Below are 15,897 nucleotides of genomic sequence, written 5' to 3'. Positions count from 1 at the left end.
CATCCACGCCCCAGGAGATATTAGGGTAATTAAAATCACCCAAAAGAAAAATAGGAGAACCAGGATACCGAACACAGATTAGATTAATGACATCGTGTAGGTTGTTAATGAATTCGAGGTCTCTGGGTGGTGGACGATAACATACACCGACTGTGATCTTCCTGCCTTTTATGTTTAATAAAACCCACGTTATTTCTAGATTGCTTGTCACATGGATATGTTATGGTCTACGGCAATTAGTACTCCGCCACCTGGCCTGCAATTTCTATCATTACGGTAAAAGTTGTAGCGTTTGTTACATTCTAAAATTTCATGGTCGCGTATTTTGCTTGAGAGCCATGTTTCTGTTAGTACTACTACGTGGGCTGCACAAGAATCAATAAATGAACTTAACTGTTCACGGTTTTTCAGGACACTTCGAATATTAGTATACACAACAGAAAGCTCATTAAAAGGTCCACGACCCCTCTGTGACCGCTAAGGTGATAAACTAGAAGGTTGGATGACGCCACTGGGAGAAGGGCTAGAGGATAGCGCAAGCTCAGCGACAGGTTTCTGGGTGGTCACAGCCTTGTTTAGTTGAGATTCAATGACGGTTTTCGTGGTAGGGTTGTAGGTGTAGCACTTCCCGTTCATGTGGAGCCTTTTATACTTCAACTGGTATGACGTGCTGCGAGTCTTGGCAAATTGTAAAAGCGTTTTTCTAGCTAGCCTAGTTGAGGAACAGAAGTCTTCGCCGACAGAAACCTTGTTCTTTTTTATCGTGTCTCGATTGGACAGAATTAGATCCTTAGTCTTGGAATGAACAAACTTGGCGATAATGGGCCTGCAAGAATTCTCTCCGGCACGTCCGAGCCGATGTGCACGCTCAATGTCATCGGAGCTTAAAGAAGAAAAGGCTGGTAATTCGGAGAGTACTGAAATTAACTTTTGTTCAGCGTCCGATGGGCTTTCTTGGGGCACTTCAGGTATGTTATAGAAGATTAGATTATTGCGCCTGGATCTATCTTCGGCGTCATCTAGGCGTGCGTGTAAGTTAGCACATTCCTGCTGGAGGGTTTCAATATTTTCTTGTGTCGCCAGCATATCAGTTTGCAGAGTGTCGATAACAGACACCTTTTCTTCCAGGCATGTTAGCCGGTCGACAACTTCTGTCAGTTTTTGACCTAAGCTATCTTGCTTATTGCTAATTTCAGTAACTGAAGCTTGAAGTAGCTCTTGGCTATTTTGCACCGCGACAGTTCTTGAGTGTACGTCGCGAAGCAGCTTTGATATTTCTTCTAGATCCATGCTTTGTGTATTAGCCCTCGTACCAGGGCCAGGGCCAGGATTTAGTTCAACATCACCAGCAATTAGTAATAACACTTTCACGACATCAGCACACTCAGATATCACAGAAATAAGCACTTCTGGGCTCGGAAACAGCAAAAGGCAACGATCTCCGGTTTTCTTGCTATAGAGAGACGGATAGCAACTGACCTGCACAATGAAGAAACGGTTGGCATAAGTAGTCCGCATCGCCGTGCTGTCTCCGAGCCCACTGAAGGGTCCCTGTGGCGACGCTTGGTTTATATCGTCGGGCAGGGATGACGTCACTGTAGTCGATGATGTGAAGGTAGTTGGCGGGATCTTTAAAGCCGCAGCGCTGTAGATTAGACTGTCTTCCTCTGTGCTGTGGCACGTTTCCACTGGAATCCAAGGCTCGTGATAAGGCGCGAACAGGACGGTGCTTTTGTTGAAGGCGGCGTATCCAGAAGATGCCAGGAATGCGAAAATCTGCACAATGAAGAAACGGTTGGCATAAGTAGTCCGCATCGCCGTGCTGTCTCCGAGCCCACTGAAGGGTCCCTGTGGCGACGCTTGGTTTATATCGTCGGGCAGGGATGACGTCACTGTAGTCGATGATGTGAAGGTAGTTGGCGGGATCTTTAAAGCCGCAGCGCTGTAGATTAGACTGTCTTCCTCTGTGCTGTGGCACGTTTCCACTGGAATCCAAGGCTCGTGATAAGGCGCGAACAGGACGGTGCTTTTGTTGAAGGCGGCGTATCCAGAAGATGCCAGGAATGCGAAAATCTGCACAATGAAGAAACGGTTGGCATAAGTAGTCCGCATCGCCGTGCTGTCTCCGAGCCCACTGAAGGGTCCCTGTGGCGACGCTTGGTTTATATCGTCGGGCAGGGATGACGTCACTGTAGTCGATGATGTGAAGGTAGTTGGCGGGATCTTTAAAGCCGCAGCGCTGTAGATTAGACTGTCTTCCTCTGTGCTGTGGCACGTTTCCACTGGAATCCAAGGCTCGTGATAAGGCGCGAACAGGACGGTGCTTTTGTTGAAGGCGGCGTATCCAGAAGATGCCAGGAATGCGAAAATCTGCACAATGAAGAAACGGTTGGCATAAGTAGTCCGCATCGCCGTGCTGTCTCCGAGCCCACTGCCTGGATTGTTTCACTTTGTACAATTTCTGTAGAAAAAAATTCACGATACCGATTTGTAAGAGTTCTTCAGAAAACGAACGTCGATTCCGCTTACAATTTGTCTCTAGAAGAATTTTTGAAAGCTTACTCGAAGGGTTTAATCTTCTTCGAAGGCGAAAAAAAATTGGCTGATGGTTTAGCAGGATCAAACCTGGTAACAATCGACAGCTTCCTCTTCGGTATCTGCAGCACGTCGCCGCCACATAGTTTTCTTCCAACGGCGGTCTCCGGCTTCTGTCAGCCGAGCCGACTCGTCCATCTCTAGCCGGGGCTGCGCCGCCCAGCGCATCTTTTATGCAACCGCATCGCCTCCTCTACGCTCTATTGCGCATGCGCAGCTGGCGGAACGCTGGTGCCGACACGGCCGCCGCAGCCACGCTAACGCAACGAAGTGCCAGGCAAGGCGAGGCCCCATCCCAGCTGCGGCGCTTGCCACGACAACGGCTATGCTCTCCGGCATCGACACGGCTGAGGCGCAGACTTGAAACCTGGCGCAGTGAAGCTATCGCTTCAGATATCGTAAACCTTGGATTTCGCCTTAGTTGCTCAGTAGGATAAACGCCTTTCAGAACTTGTAGAAATAGTTACTGAAGACGTGTTACCTCCGAAGTTAAACAAGCCTTTTGGAAACAAACAAACAAACCAAAAGAAATTAGATGGGGAGAGAACGATACTTCTATGATCAATTCTCTTGTGAAAAGAACTGATGTGACATGGAAAAACTCACGCAGATAATAAATCCTAGATGTAGCGAAAGCCAGAAAATAAAAATTAAATGCAAAAATGAGGCGCTAACGGGACCTCTTTAGTTAATACATTTAATGATTATTTTGGAAAGTCAAGTTTACCTGATAGTGATAACTGCTGATTGAAGTACATTCAGGAAGCGAATGATAAAACCGTTTTTTGAGTCCTGTGACTGACGCTGAAGTCGATTCAGTCTTTAAAGGATTTAACTATAGTGATAGCTCCTATTCCGATGGTCTGAAAATTGAGCCAGTAAAGTATGTGATGGACCTAATATCACCCTGTCTTAGCCACATTTTCAGCCTTCACTTATCACAGGGGCATTTCCCCAAGCCAATGTAGGTAGCTAAAGTGAACAAAAGAAAGGGAAACAAAAACAATATCCCAAACTACGGACCGATATATGTGCTGCCAGTTTTTTCTAAAGGGCTCGAAAAGATCATATTGAGTAGAATGCAAAATTCTAGCAATAACCGTGGCATACTGAACTTGGTAAAATTTCGTTCCTAAAAACAGCGATCAACAGAATTTGTCCTTTTGACGCAGACAGAGTTCATCCTGAAAACCTTCGAAGAAAAAAAAGCTAGCCTTAGGAATTTAAATTGACTTCTCAAACGCATTCTATTGCAGAAAGCACGATATACTCTTGAAAAGGGAGGAGGTATACGGCTTTCGTTGAACCACCCCCATACTCTTAAATTCATATTTTCTAACCGCCAACAGTTTGTTCAGCTTTGCAGATATTTCTCTGATATAAAGCCAATCCTATCTAGTGTGCCTCAGGCTAGAAATTAAGGGCAGTTTTTACTTAATAGATGTATAAACAATATTGTCAACATGCATGACGTCGCCACATTTCTTATTCATGCAGACGATGCCACAATACTACTTTCTGTCACTATATTAATAAACTAATTACTCAGGAAAAGAGAGAACTTTTCAGGCCAAAGGTTACGATGTGCAAGGCTTCAGTGCGTCAGTGAGGCATCGATACACCTTGTGGGGTTTTAAAATGGGGAGATAAATACGTTCTCCCCGTTTAACCGCGGCGGAAACAGTTCAGAACCGCCCGGACCCCACCCCGTGGTCGCGAGCGCTACCGAGCGCACGGCGACCACGGCGGGCCTTGCTCTGCGGGAACAAAGGAACAGCACACTGGCTGACACAAGCAAGGCATTTATTGCTATAACAACCATAACGCCAGCTAGCAACAAAATACACTGAGGAATCGAGGATGTCCGACTCACCAGCACGGTTACGAGCGAACGTTCGCCCACGGTAGGGCAACAGGGAAGCTCCGAGGCCAGACGGGACGAGCTGAGGAGAACATGTTTCCACACGAGGTCACTCGCGGCGAAGAGCGGAGCTTTGCGCGTAAACGTCCACACGCTTCCCCGGTGCCGAGCAAAGGAGAATCGGCTCTCCCCCGCGAGCGCGCAGCAAAACGCCATCCGTGGCGCTGGTGTCGCTGCGACTCCAGCTCCCTCCCCTGGTAGTTAAAGTAACCCAATTGAGAAGAGTGCGTTGCGGGGGGAGCTAACCACAGTTGGGGTGCATTGCGGGAAAGCGAACCACGGGGAGGCCAGTGCATCCCCACAACCTGTACAAGAAAGTGCTTAGCTTCCTTGGTTTGATATGGTTATTTAGTTGGGTGCGGTTCTTTGTTTGGCGCGCATGCGTTTTTGCAGTTGGAGGAAAGGTGTGTCGCTTCAATAAAATAGTTAGTTCTGCCCTCTTACAGTCTACTTTTCTTCCCTGTCCTGTCCACTACGTAGGTTTGTGTTCTTATAGTCATATTAGGTCCTTTGTATTCGCCATGGGATCACACTCTAGAGCTCAGCGCACCTGCTGCTAGGTCACGTTTATGTGTCGCGAGATTCTGACAAGACTGTCGCATGCCAAGAGTCTCGCAAGACTGTCGTGAAAAGACGAATTGTAAGAGTAATATTATGCCAGCACCTACAGCAGTCCATATCAACAGGTGTCGTTCCACACGACTGGAAGTTTGGTAAGATCATTTCAGTCCTCAAAGAGGGCTCACCTGTTTCATGCAAAAAATTATTACCCAATTCCCCTCACAAGGGACTGTTCGAAACTAATGGAACATATTATCGTTTCCCACAGAGTCAAATTCCTTGCCTGCGTAAAAATTTTCGCACTAACCAAAATGTCTGTTTAAGAAGACGGTAATGTGGTTCCCTGTTACCGACCTAAGCTCCGATCTTCACCTTAACCCTTTCGGCCCTGGATTTTTTATTTCGGTTGTAGAATTTTTTGCTCCGTGCATCTACAACACCTAAGGCCTCATAACCACGCAGAAAAAAATCAAAGCTCGTGGTGCATTTAATAATTGATTTACAGGTATGGTCTCAAAATAGGACATCAGGTTTTTTTTTTTTTTTCGTGAAGTCTGCCTTGAGGCATAAGTTGAGAAAAGGGGGAGTGAAATGTAGGTTACAGAAAGTTAAAAGAAGGAGTGTAAACCAGTTTCGGCGAGGTACTCGCATAGGCTGCTGGTGAAGTGATTGTCCATAGTCCACTTCACATAGTCCCCGTCACGGTTCCACCACAGGCCGACCTCCCTGAGGAGCCGTTTTCTAATAGGGGCCGTCGCTGGGCAAGTCCACAACAGGTGCCGCACATTACAAATGTCCGGTGCAGCGCCGCAGTGAGGGCACCTGTCAGTTGCTGGCAGATATTTATCACCCCACCGATAACGGACAGATGGGGTCAGGGCCGCCCCTGCCCGAATCCGGCGCACTGATACCTCCTCCTGCCGAGTTAGACTACGGGGGAGAGGGTGCGAACACGGAGGAATTAGAGCGCGTGTTCGCTGGCGCAGAGCTTGTGAATCGGAGACATGGGACAGGAACGGATCTGGGGGAAGAGAAGGTGGCGGGTCGTCTGATGTGTCAATGTGAGTCATAGCATCTGCTTGAATGTTATGTGGATCGTGAGCATGACCGCGAATCCAGTGTATGCGTACAGGACATGGGTATTTTGCGCAGAGTAGGTGAATTGATTGTGTAATCTGAAATGTGCGTCGAACAGCCTTAAGCTGTTTAAGGGCGGCGAGGGAGTCTGTATAAATATGAACTGCATTGAATGTGGGAACGAGCGGAAGGGAAGCAATGGCATTGTAAATGGCTTGAAGTTCCATTGCCAGGGGGGTACATGTATCTGCGGTGTACGTCGCACGAGAGTTGAGATGCGGATGGGAGGGACTATATACAGCGGTAACTCCCCGCTCTGCAGTATGTGACGCATCGGTGTACAATATGCACCCTTCAGGCAGATGCGCGGCTGATACCGACGGGGAAACAGTGGGACGATTGTCTGTGAGCTGACAATACGACCACGGAGGGAGCGTCTTTAAACGATGAAGTTGTAGAGACTGTTTGCGAGCTCTGTTTGCCACCCGCTGGTCAATGAGTTCACTGAGAGTATTAATTTGGGCGAACTCCTGAAGCACGGGTATGGGTGTCAAACGAGGCAAAAATGTTATTGCCCGCATTGCCTCACGATTGATAGCTTCAAGGGAGTCCCACTGTCTGCGGGTGAGACGTTGAAATTGTGCCTGATATATTATCCGTGGCTGAAGGATAGAGCGCACAAGCTGGCGGGCCGTATGAGCACGTGCGCCACCAGATCGCATAGCTATGCGACGAATCAGACCTATAGTAGCGTGAGCTGATTTACGTGTGGCTGTCAGCCAAGGGGTGCCAGTCCCAGAGGTATGAAGGAGGAGGCCAAGAATACGAACAGTTTCTACCTGAGGAATCGGAGAACTATCTACTGTAAAGTTTAAAGGGACTGCTTTCCGTAAGCCGGCTTTGTTTCCAATGCGAATGAAACATGACTTAGTAGGCGAGAGGGTTAGACCCAGAGGTGGGAGGCGAGATGTCAAGACATCTAGCGCATGTTGGAGGGCCGACTGATGGATAGACGCATCTGGGTGACAGCACCACAAGGTTATGTCATCGGCGTACGCAAGCACACGGATAGAAGGGATGGTTTCTAGGGCTCTAACAAGAGGAATAAAAGCCACATTGAATAATGTGGGGGCGAGAACGGAGCCCTGGGGCACTCCTCTATTGGAAGTGAAGTTACCAAAGGGCTTTCCATGGACCCGTACACTGAAGGTTCGATTTGTTAAAAAGGCGTGAATGGATAGGAGAAACCGGTGAGGGAGACCAAGAGTTTGAAGGGAGGCAAGAATGGCAGAGTGAAGGATGTTATCATATGCCTTTGTTATGTCTGTCGCGATCACCGTTCGAACGAGGTGACTTTGCGGAGAGTGGTGAAGCACGTCAGTAGCCAAAGTTGCAAGACCATCCTCCGTTCCAATTTGGGGACGGAAACCTATCTGGGAATCTGGGTAACAATCGTGTGATTCTAGCCACCACGACAAACGTGCGGCGAGAATGCTTTCGTAAAGCTTGCAGATGGTAGGCGTGAGAGAAATTGGACGAAGGGCCGAAAGAGATACTGGAGGCTGACCTGACTTGGGTATTGGGACCACAATAGAATGCTTCCACTCTCCAGGGATGACACCAGAACGCCACACTTGGTTGAAAGTATCCAGTAGGGTTTACAAAGCAGACCCATCCAAGTTACGGAATAAAGAGTTTGGTATGCCGTCGTGCCCGGGAGAAGTGGTAGTCTTGAGGCGTTCAATGGAGGCTATCAATTCTGCCATAGTTAGATCAGAAGTAACCTCATCGGAAGGCTCTGTAACCGATAAGACTGGAGGAGATGTAGGGGTGCAGTCATGGTGTGGAAAAAACTGACGGGCCGCTTGTTGTGCAAATGTATCTTCGTCCACATTCAGCGCGAGGCGAATGCTTTCAGTGTAATCTGCAACCTGAGAAGGGCGCTCCATGGCGTGAAACACTCTCCAAAGATGTCGATTGCCCTGCGTAGAGGACAGGCGGGCACACCATGCAGCCCAGCGTTTCCTGCCTAGTTGCTTTGCATAACGCCGCGCTCGAGCGGTAGCTCGGTGAAGAGAGGGAAGAGCCAAGGGGTCTTCAGGGTTGCGAGAAGCATAATGATCGGCCTGGCGACGAAGAGCCCACAGATTCAGGAGGTGTATGTCCGGGTTTGGGTCGCCTTCATTTACAGTACTGGTAATAGTATGAGTTGCAAGAACATCAGAGAGGGTAGACACTGCTGAAGACGGGTTGAATGTTGATAAACGATTGTCAGCGCGTACAGAGTCCCATGATGTTATGCGTACGCTGCGGCGTACTTTCCGTAGACGCGAAGGAGTGAGGGAGATAAAAATAGGGCAGTGATCACTACCCCAAGAATCTGATTCAACATCCCAACGAGGGATACCGGGCCCTAACCACCAAGTCAAGTCAGGTGAATACGGGCCACCTCTTGGGCGGGTAGAAGTATTCGGGTGGTTTAAAAGTTGAAAGGAATTATCTGAAAAGCTGCCTTGGATGTGCGCACCCCTTGAGGAATCTGCTGGGTAACCCCACGAAGTGTGTGCGCCGTTGAAGTCTCCACCAACTAGAATAGGGATACCCGGGTTGGTACAACGAAGGAAACGTACCCATCCAAGATTGGGAGATGCGGAGCTAGGACGGCCATAAAAAGAAACTAGAATAAGAGGGGTGCGTGCTGGTTTAACAAGAAGGGCGACGACCTCTTGACGTGTGTTGCACCACCGTGAAAGGTCTAGCGGAGTATGGGGAATGGAGCTGTGAATAAATTGCAGATTTACCTGGGGTGAGGGAGGAGGCGATGCAACGGCGATCAGGGATCGAGGGTGAATTGTATGCGCAGAATCCCGAAAGGCGTGATAGTGAATTATGCTCTTGCAACAGGAACGCCCATGCCTTCAACTTTCCGTCACGAAGGCGGATATTCACCTCAGTGGCCTTATTAGCAAAGCCTCGACAGTTCCACTGCACCACCATAGATGATGCACTATCCATGGCGAGGCCGAAGAGCTTCTATGATGAGGGAGGTCAACTGCTTCATGAGCGCCAATATTTTATCCACTGTCGGGGTAGTCACGGTTAACGGGTGGTCGGCACATGATTGTGGTCCAGTGGTTATTGGGGGTGATTCCTGTGAAGATTGCTCCCGAGTGATTAATGTTCTTCTAGAGGAGTGAGAACGACGCTGTTCCCGGCGCTGGGTGAGTTCGTCTAGTCGACGGCGAGCCTCCACGATAGCATTTTCTAAAGCTGCGTCTTCATCTGTGGAATCCACTTGTGAGGGATGCACTGGTCGTGTTGGTGTATCATTTGATCCACGAAGGCGAGCCGCTTGTGCGTATGAACGCTGCCGAGAAGACGGGTGCTGAGAAGACGGGTGCTGCGCAGCGGGGTCAGTTGAAGGAAGCTCAGGGAAGTCGTCGTCATCACATGCGAGGGCAGCAAAACGATTACTTGTAGGAATATCCTGTTTAACAGATGGCTTGTGCAGCTTCTTCGCTCGCTTCTTCTTTGGACTAGCGGGAGAGCGTATATCGTGGTCCGGCGATTTGCATAAGGCGCAAAGAACTGATGGTTCATTCATGTCGACCACAGCAGCAGGATTAGGGCAGGTGGTTTGCATATGGCCTTCTTTGTGGCAATGATAGCAAAAAATACGACGTGGTCGGAAGGGCTGCGGTTTGATAATCGCACCGTAGTAAGTAAGGTACTCCGGCAGAGTCAAAGGGCCTTGCAGAACGAGCAGGTATGAGCCCCGGTGTCCCATAGGCCGTGCTTGCAGTACTACGTGAGACTTGCAGCGTATGTTAGCCCGCACCTCCTCCGGAGGACTTGTGCTGTCAACATGATAAACCATGCAGCGGAGGGTGTCAGGACTAGATGCAAAATATATTTGCACCGGGACATGCTTGCTATTGTCCAGGGGGATCTGAGTAACTGCGCACATTTTCTGGGCATCCACCAAGGATGGCAAGTTTACCGTGATGGTGTTAGATGGGCGATGAACGACGAATCCGCAGTAGTTCGAAGAGCCAAGAGCGTGGTCAATTGTGGCTTGAACATACCGGGCAGGGATTGCAGTCATATCAAAGCGCAGTGTGGGCTTGATGGTGACGCGGAAAGAGTGAGCAGCAGGTGGAAGCGAGGCTCGACTCACGGGAGGCATCAGTGGAGGCTGCAGGGGCTCAGACGCTGGTGTCGACCCTTGATGGGAGTGCTGAACAGGTGTGACGGGCACTGTTTCTTGAGGGAGTGCCACAGGCACGGAGGCGGTGGAGCAGTCCATGGCACAGACCAGTGTCGTGGCATCGGGAGACTGAGCAGGTTGGAGACCCGTAGGCGCTGAAGGTAGCGCAGACGTGGAGGCCGCGTCAGGTGGTAACACAGCGGGCGCCCGCGTAGCTGTCGTCGACAACGCAGAATCCATGCAGGCGCGTAGCGCGGCCTCGCTCGGCAGCGCCGAGCTAAGCCTAGCTTGCGCCTTCTGGTTCCGGCTGAGTTTTTTCACTTGAGAGTCTGCCCACCTGGCCGGGAATCTCTCCGCAGGGGCGTCTTCGGCATTTGTTCTCACGGAGGGCACTGTCCCACCCACGCAAGACTCGAGAAAGCAGGCAAAACAACTCGAAAACAAAGAGCTAGAAGCGGACACGTATGCACCCACCAGATCTTCGTCTTCGTCAGGTTTCAATGGCTGTAACATGAGAAAGGGTCTGGTGTGGGAAACGCAACCGACAAGAAAGAAATTAACGAAAACATTTCTTATTTTGCAGTGTGGAGACCCATAAAGGAGTTTTTTTTTTTACTTTGTAAGGGATAGATGGATCTTGCAGTTGCCACAAAAGATGCCGCTCGCTCCTGTTTACCTTGCGTTTTGTATTATACCACCTCGTTCTTGTTGCTGACAGGCTTGTGTTCCAGCTTGTAAGCGTCACATCAACAACACACATGTTTAAAACTTGCGTAGCCTCCCAGGAAGGCGACTGAGAACAAGATAAAGGCTTTCCTCGAATCTGCAATGCCCTCCTCTATCGAGCTTCACGAAGCGCTTCCGTAACGCCCAGCGCAAAGGTCGGCAAATATAAGTTCTAAGCTTGACCGCGGCACAATGCATCTCGCTTGCGCTTGTTTTCAAACCAGCTGTTTGCTATAGAAGAATACATAAAGTGGAACATAATTTTGTCGCGTCTGTGTTTCAAGCGAATGCTACAGGTGACAAAAAATTACCTCTCATCCATAGTCGCTTTATGAGTTGGGGATATATCTCGACCGGGGAGAAAGCTGAAGCTCTTTATCAGCACGCCAAATACGTTTTCTAATGGAAACATAGCCAAACATGCTGCATTGATTCCAACTTCGAGGGTGCCCCACACGTGCTGCACGAGCAGCGGTGTGCGAGTTGCGATGTGAACACCCCGGTCGCTTCTTGCAGCTCAGAGTCGATGCTCACAGGAGGAGGAGAGCAGTAAAAAAAAAGGAATAAAGGCGCAAGGTCAGGCGTGCATTTATTATTGCTATTCCTTTGGTCCAGTTACTGTTCGCCGACATCCGCATGGTCATTTGCAGGCTCGATCTGATTATTCACCTTGTATGATAGCGAAAACTTGCATTTTACAATTCATCAGAAAGCAAATTTTAAGATTTTGGCCATTTTTTGCGATGAACATTCATGTAAGAAGTACAAAAAGGCCATTAGTATAGGTGCATCTGCTAAAATACCAGCCGATTCTCTTCTACAAAGATCGCCTATCATCACTCAATGGCCACCACTGGCAACTATTGAGCCCTGATGGTTTCAAAATCGCACATGTCAAAATTGTGTTCAAACACAGCGTCTCCGCCCTCAATAATATTTACAACGGGGTTGTGAGCTGAGTTAGGCGTTTCACACAAGATATAAAAATCTGAGCGCGGAAAAACGAATGGTTAGTCAGATACAAATCCACAAATTTGGTGCACCTCGGCTTCTACATTCTCTGCCTCCCATGCTGCTACTTCTTCCTTGGACGGCACAGCTCAATGAAAGTGCATGAACAGCAATGCCGATAGCAACAGGGATCCCTAAGGAACTATTGTATTAGAAATTAATAGCATTTTCTTTTCTGACTTAAACATGAGCGGAATATTTTTGTGGTGTCAACTGACACCACAAAAGTTTTTCACCATCAATGTCAAATTATCCGGTGTACGCCGGCGTCCTATGCTCCAGTGCCTTTTTTCTGCTGCAACGTTTTCCGCGCAAATTCATTCAGCTCACATCTCTCTGGTGCTACCATCGCAGAGCTCCAAGCCCGAATATTAGTTTGACAGTAGTATTAGTTCCTGAACAAGACGATGGGCAATGAACAGCGCATCAGTGTTTGCTGTCGAACACGAGGCACGTTCAGCTGCGGCGAGAGCCTAGTGTCAATTAAAAAAAAATAGCGGCGAGAGCCTAGTGTTCTCTAGCAACTGCCAGCGAGGCTGATCTGTTGGCGGCGCAGCATGTTTCTGTCCTAGTCATGGTTATTTATCTGATTTATTTTTATTTATTTCACTTGGCCCAAACGCACAAACACCGCAAGATATTGCTCATGGTTTACCCATGGAAACATTCGTTTCGCATTAATTAATTGGGACACCAATAAAAGGAAGCAAAAAATCGCTCCTTCCGTCTGTATAGAAAGGTCAAATCGTTTCTTCAGTGCGAAAGGCATTGATCTTGTAGATAATAAAGCTCTCACGACCATGTGTCGTGAAACGCCAGATGGTGCTTTCACAGACTGACTGTCCGCCCGGAATTCTAAAAGGTCGCATATCAGTTATATTCTTTAAAAAGAGCCTCTCGGATATTTGAGCGTTTTCTGTGTAATATGTGCATGCTACAAAGTATTTACTGGTGAAAAGGGCTATCGGTTTAGCGGCGGCCTGAGTGCCTAATTCACCCTTCATTCGTTCACTAGATGCACGCATTTCCCCGAGGACGGGTTAGTAGCTTGCAGATTTTTAGTGTTTTGCATTTGTTTGTTGCTTATTTGCGAACGCATGCTGGTTATTTTCCTGAAATGGTTGCCGTACGCACTCTCCCTTTTACAGGGAATGATATCCCTCTGTCCCGCACTCTGTCAGAGCAACAACAAACGTGGTTGTTAGCGTTAATGTCGTGCTTAATTTTGTTGCAGCCCAGGACGCTTGCGACAATTTTCAAGTGGCGCACGGCCAGGTGTCCGTCGACAAATCAGGGGGCGAATTCTTCACATGGGGTGACTACGCTTTTGTTACCTGCGACGGAGGCTTTCGTGTGAATGGAAATGATCAGCTGTACTGCGAGGAGGATGGCCAGTGGAATGACGACATACCCACGTGCGTCGGTGAGTGACCTGTTCTTTCAGTCTACTAGTTGCTGCTTTCATCGTGCTAGATCATTCAATTTAACACTTGTCCTTCTTGCATGAAGCGTCACTGCAATGTTCCATGTCCTTTTCTGCTGCAATATTCGGAAAGCTAAATCGGTTTCGTTGCGAAAGCAACACTACGCTAGTCGCCGATCCATTTCGTGGAGCTGAAGAAAGGCTATACTGCGCATGCGCGAGGAGAAGTGACGTCACACGGCGCACAGCTGGCGCGCGGCCGCCGTCGCTGCGCGGGTGACTCAAAGGCGCCGCCGCCGCGCTCGCCAGTTGCGCATGCACAGAAGCGGGGCATAGCTAGCGTGCCTGGGCCGCCGCCGCTGCCGCAACCTTTCCATCACTTCTATCTCCTCTCCGATGCGCAGTAGCGGCGCACAGGTAGCGTGCCAGGGCTGCCGGCACGCCAGCTGTGCGTAGTGACGTCATTCGCTCCTTGCGCGTGAGCAGTACGGTCGTGCAAGAGCACGCGAAAAGGCGAGACTGTGGGTAATGTAGCTCACGCAACAATATATGACTACGCGCAGATGTTGCTTTCGCAATCCTCCAGTTTAACCAGAGCTAAACCACAGCAAATTTTTTTTATCGACTGTCATCTGCGTTTCGCATTTTCGTCATCATTCTATTTTTTCCTGCCCATTCGATGGACGTGTAAACCTGACGGTATCAGCACAGTCCTTCCTTCAACATCTTAGCTATGAGATGGGAGCCCATAAACTGAGTTTATTCGCTCTCGAGCTCAATTTTCTCAAACTCTATTTTTATTTCGCTTGATATAGAGCGAGCTTTCAGCACTGTAATATGCAGAGCTCGTATATTTCCAGTTCATAGAAAGCCTTTTTGTCACGTCCTTTGCACAGAATACAACTGCACGCGGTTCAAGCCCGGACCACATCTGCAAGTCGTTGAATTCAATGACTTGAACAAGACAGGATTCACAGAGGGGACCTTCATCAACTTCCGATGCGACGACGGCTACGTACTGGAGGGCGCTTTCAGCTCCGTTTGCCGCAGCGGTAACTGGTCTGGACCGATGCCCAAATGCGAACGTAAGTACCTTCAGCAGGGATTGGGAAAAGGAGTCAAAACCAGCATGAGGTTCCATAGAAGAAAACAATGGGGCAAGACACAATACACAATATGAATTATCCACTAGCCCGATCTATCACCCTTCTAAGTAATAAATTTAAAACATTATTATCCGTAATAAAGAAATTATTTCCGCTGGCTTAATATTCCGGAGTTAAAAAAGAAAGCGGGTGTACTAAATTATTGATGCGTGGGAGAATTTAATGCCACTGGACGACAACTTCATTCGGAAATGAAGTAGTGAATGAACACTTCAGTCGGCATGTTAAGGACAAATTGCATGCTATTAAAGTTGAATATAGTTCGAAGAACTGTACTGCTCTGAAATCCAGTAATAATTTAAAGTGCCGCCGTTTGCTCCAAGGACAGCTTTCGTAAGGCAGTGAGCGTTGCAGTGAACTAAGAGGAATGTGAATACATAGTAGTGAAAGTTTTGCAGCTTTTGGCACCTTGCAAACTTGTTAGATGTTCGTAATTGCTTAAGTACGAGTACAAACAAGGCACCAAACAATTCTAATGCAGTTTATCCAGGCTCTTTGAGCCACAGATGAAGAGAAGTTACAAAAGCTGCGTACGGAATAATTAAGAAGAAACCGAACAGGAATCGAAACGTCCGTGGTTTTGTGCACCCGACATCACCGCCAAGAAGTCTGCTAGTTGCAGAAACGATCACAACACTGTCCCCTCTGACGTAGCTTTGTCGTTGCCTGTTTTACTTTAGAAAATATAAAAGCACCGTAACACCGCTTTAGAGGGAGAAATGTGCAAATATCGCCCATTTGTAAGCCTTTTTAGTACCAGTGTTTTCCCTACTACCGTTCCGTAAACACCGCAAATATTTCTTTGGTACACAGTGGCTCCAGCGTTAGTCACGTGTGAGCGGTTTGCAACGAAAGTAAAAGTAAACACTAACAAATAGCTTTTACAGAGAAATATACTCAAAAGGATAGGGTCCCTCGAGGTTTTGCTCTATGCGCCAAACTCACCATCGCCAAATAAACGCCGAAAGATAAACGGAGCTCGATAAGCTGAGAGTTGCTCTAAGACGTCTAATAACGGGACCGGCGAGCCAGAAATATCAATGCGCATTAACTAGCAGAAGAGCAAGCTCTGCTGGACCAGCCAGCAGGCTAGCACTTTGCTCTTGTTCGCACGCTTTGCCATTCATGGTCCGTTTGGTCTCTTTCGCTTTTACTCTGGCAACTATCCATAGAAATAGGAAATCGTGATTGTAATCTTAATTGCTTCAAA

The 15,897-nt window shown here is 48.3% G+C and overlaps 1 protein-coding gene across 1 annotated transcript in view; it reads left to right on the top strand.

Moving 5' to 3' along the window:
- Positions 1 to 15,897, top strand: part of LOC149360625 (complement factor B-like) — a 205,803-nt gene that overhangs the window by 49,743 nt on the left and 140,163 nt on the right. The window contains exons 6-7 of the mRNA XM_089572417.1: positions 13,333 to 13,521; positions 14,418 to 14,606. Coding sequence (XP_089428543.1) covers positions 13,333 to 13,521; positions 14,418 to 14,606 — 378 coding nt within the window. The remainder of the gene's footprint in view (positions 1 to 13,332; positions 13,522 to 14,417; positions 14,607 to 15,897) is intronic.

Source organism: Amblyomma mixtum, chromosome 2, assembly GCF_055824585.1.
Source record: "Amblyomma mixtum isolate Tamu chromosome 2, ASM5582458v1, whole genome shotgun sequence".
Classification (NCBI taxonomy): Eukaryota; Metazoa; Arthropoda; class Arachnida; order Ixodida; family Ixodidae; genus Amblyomma; species Amblyomma mixtum.
The sequence above is the reverse complement of the archived record's forward strand: the minus strand, read 5'-3'. Positions and strand labels throughout refer to the sequence as shown.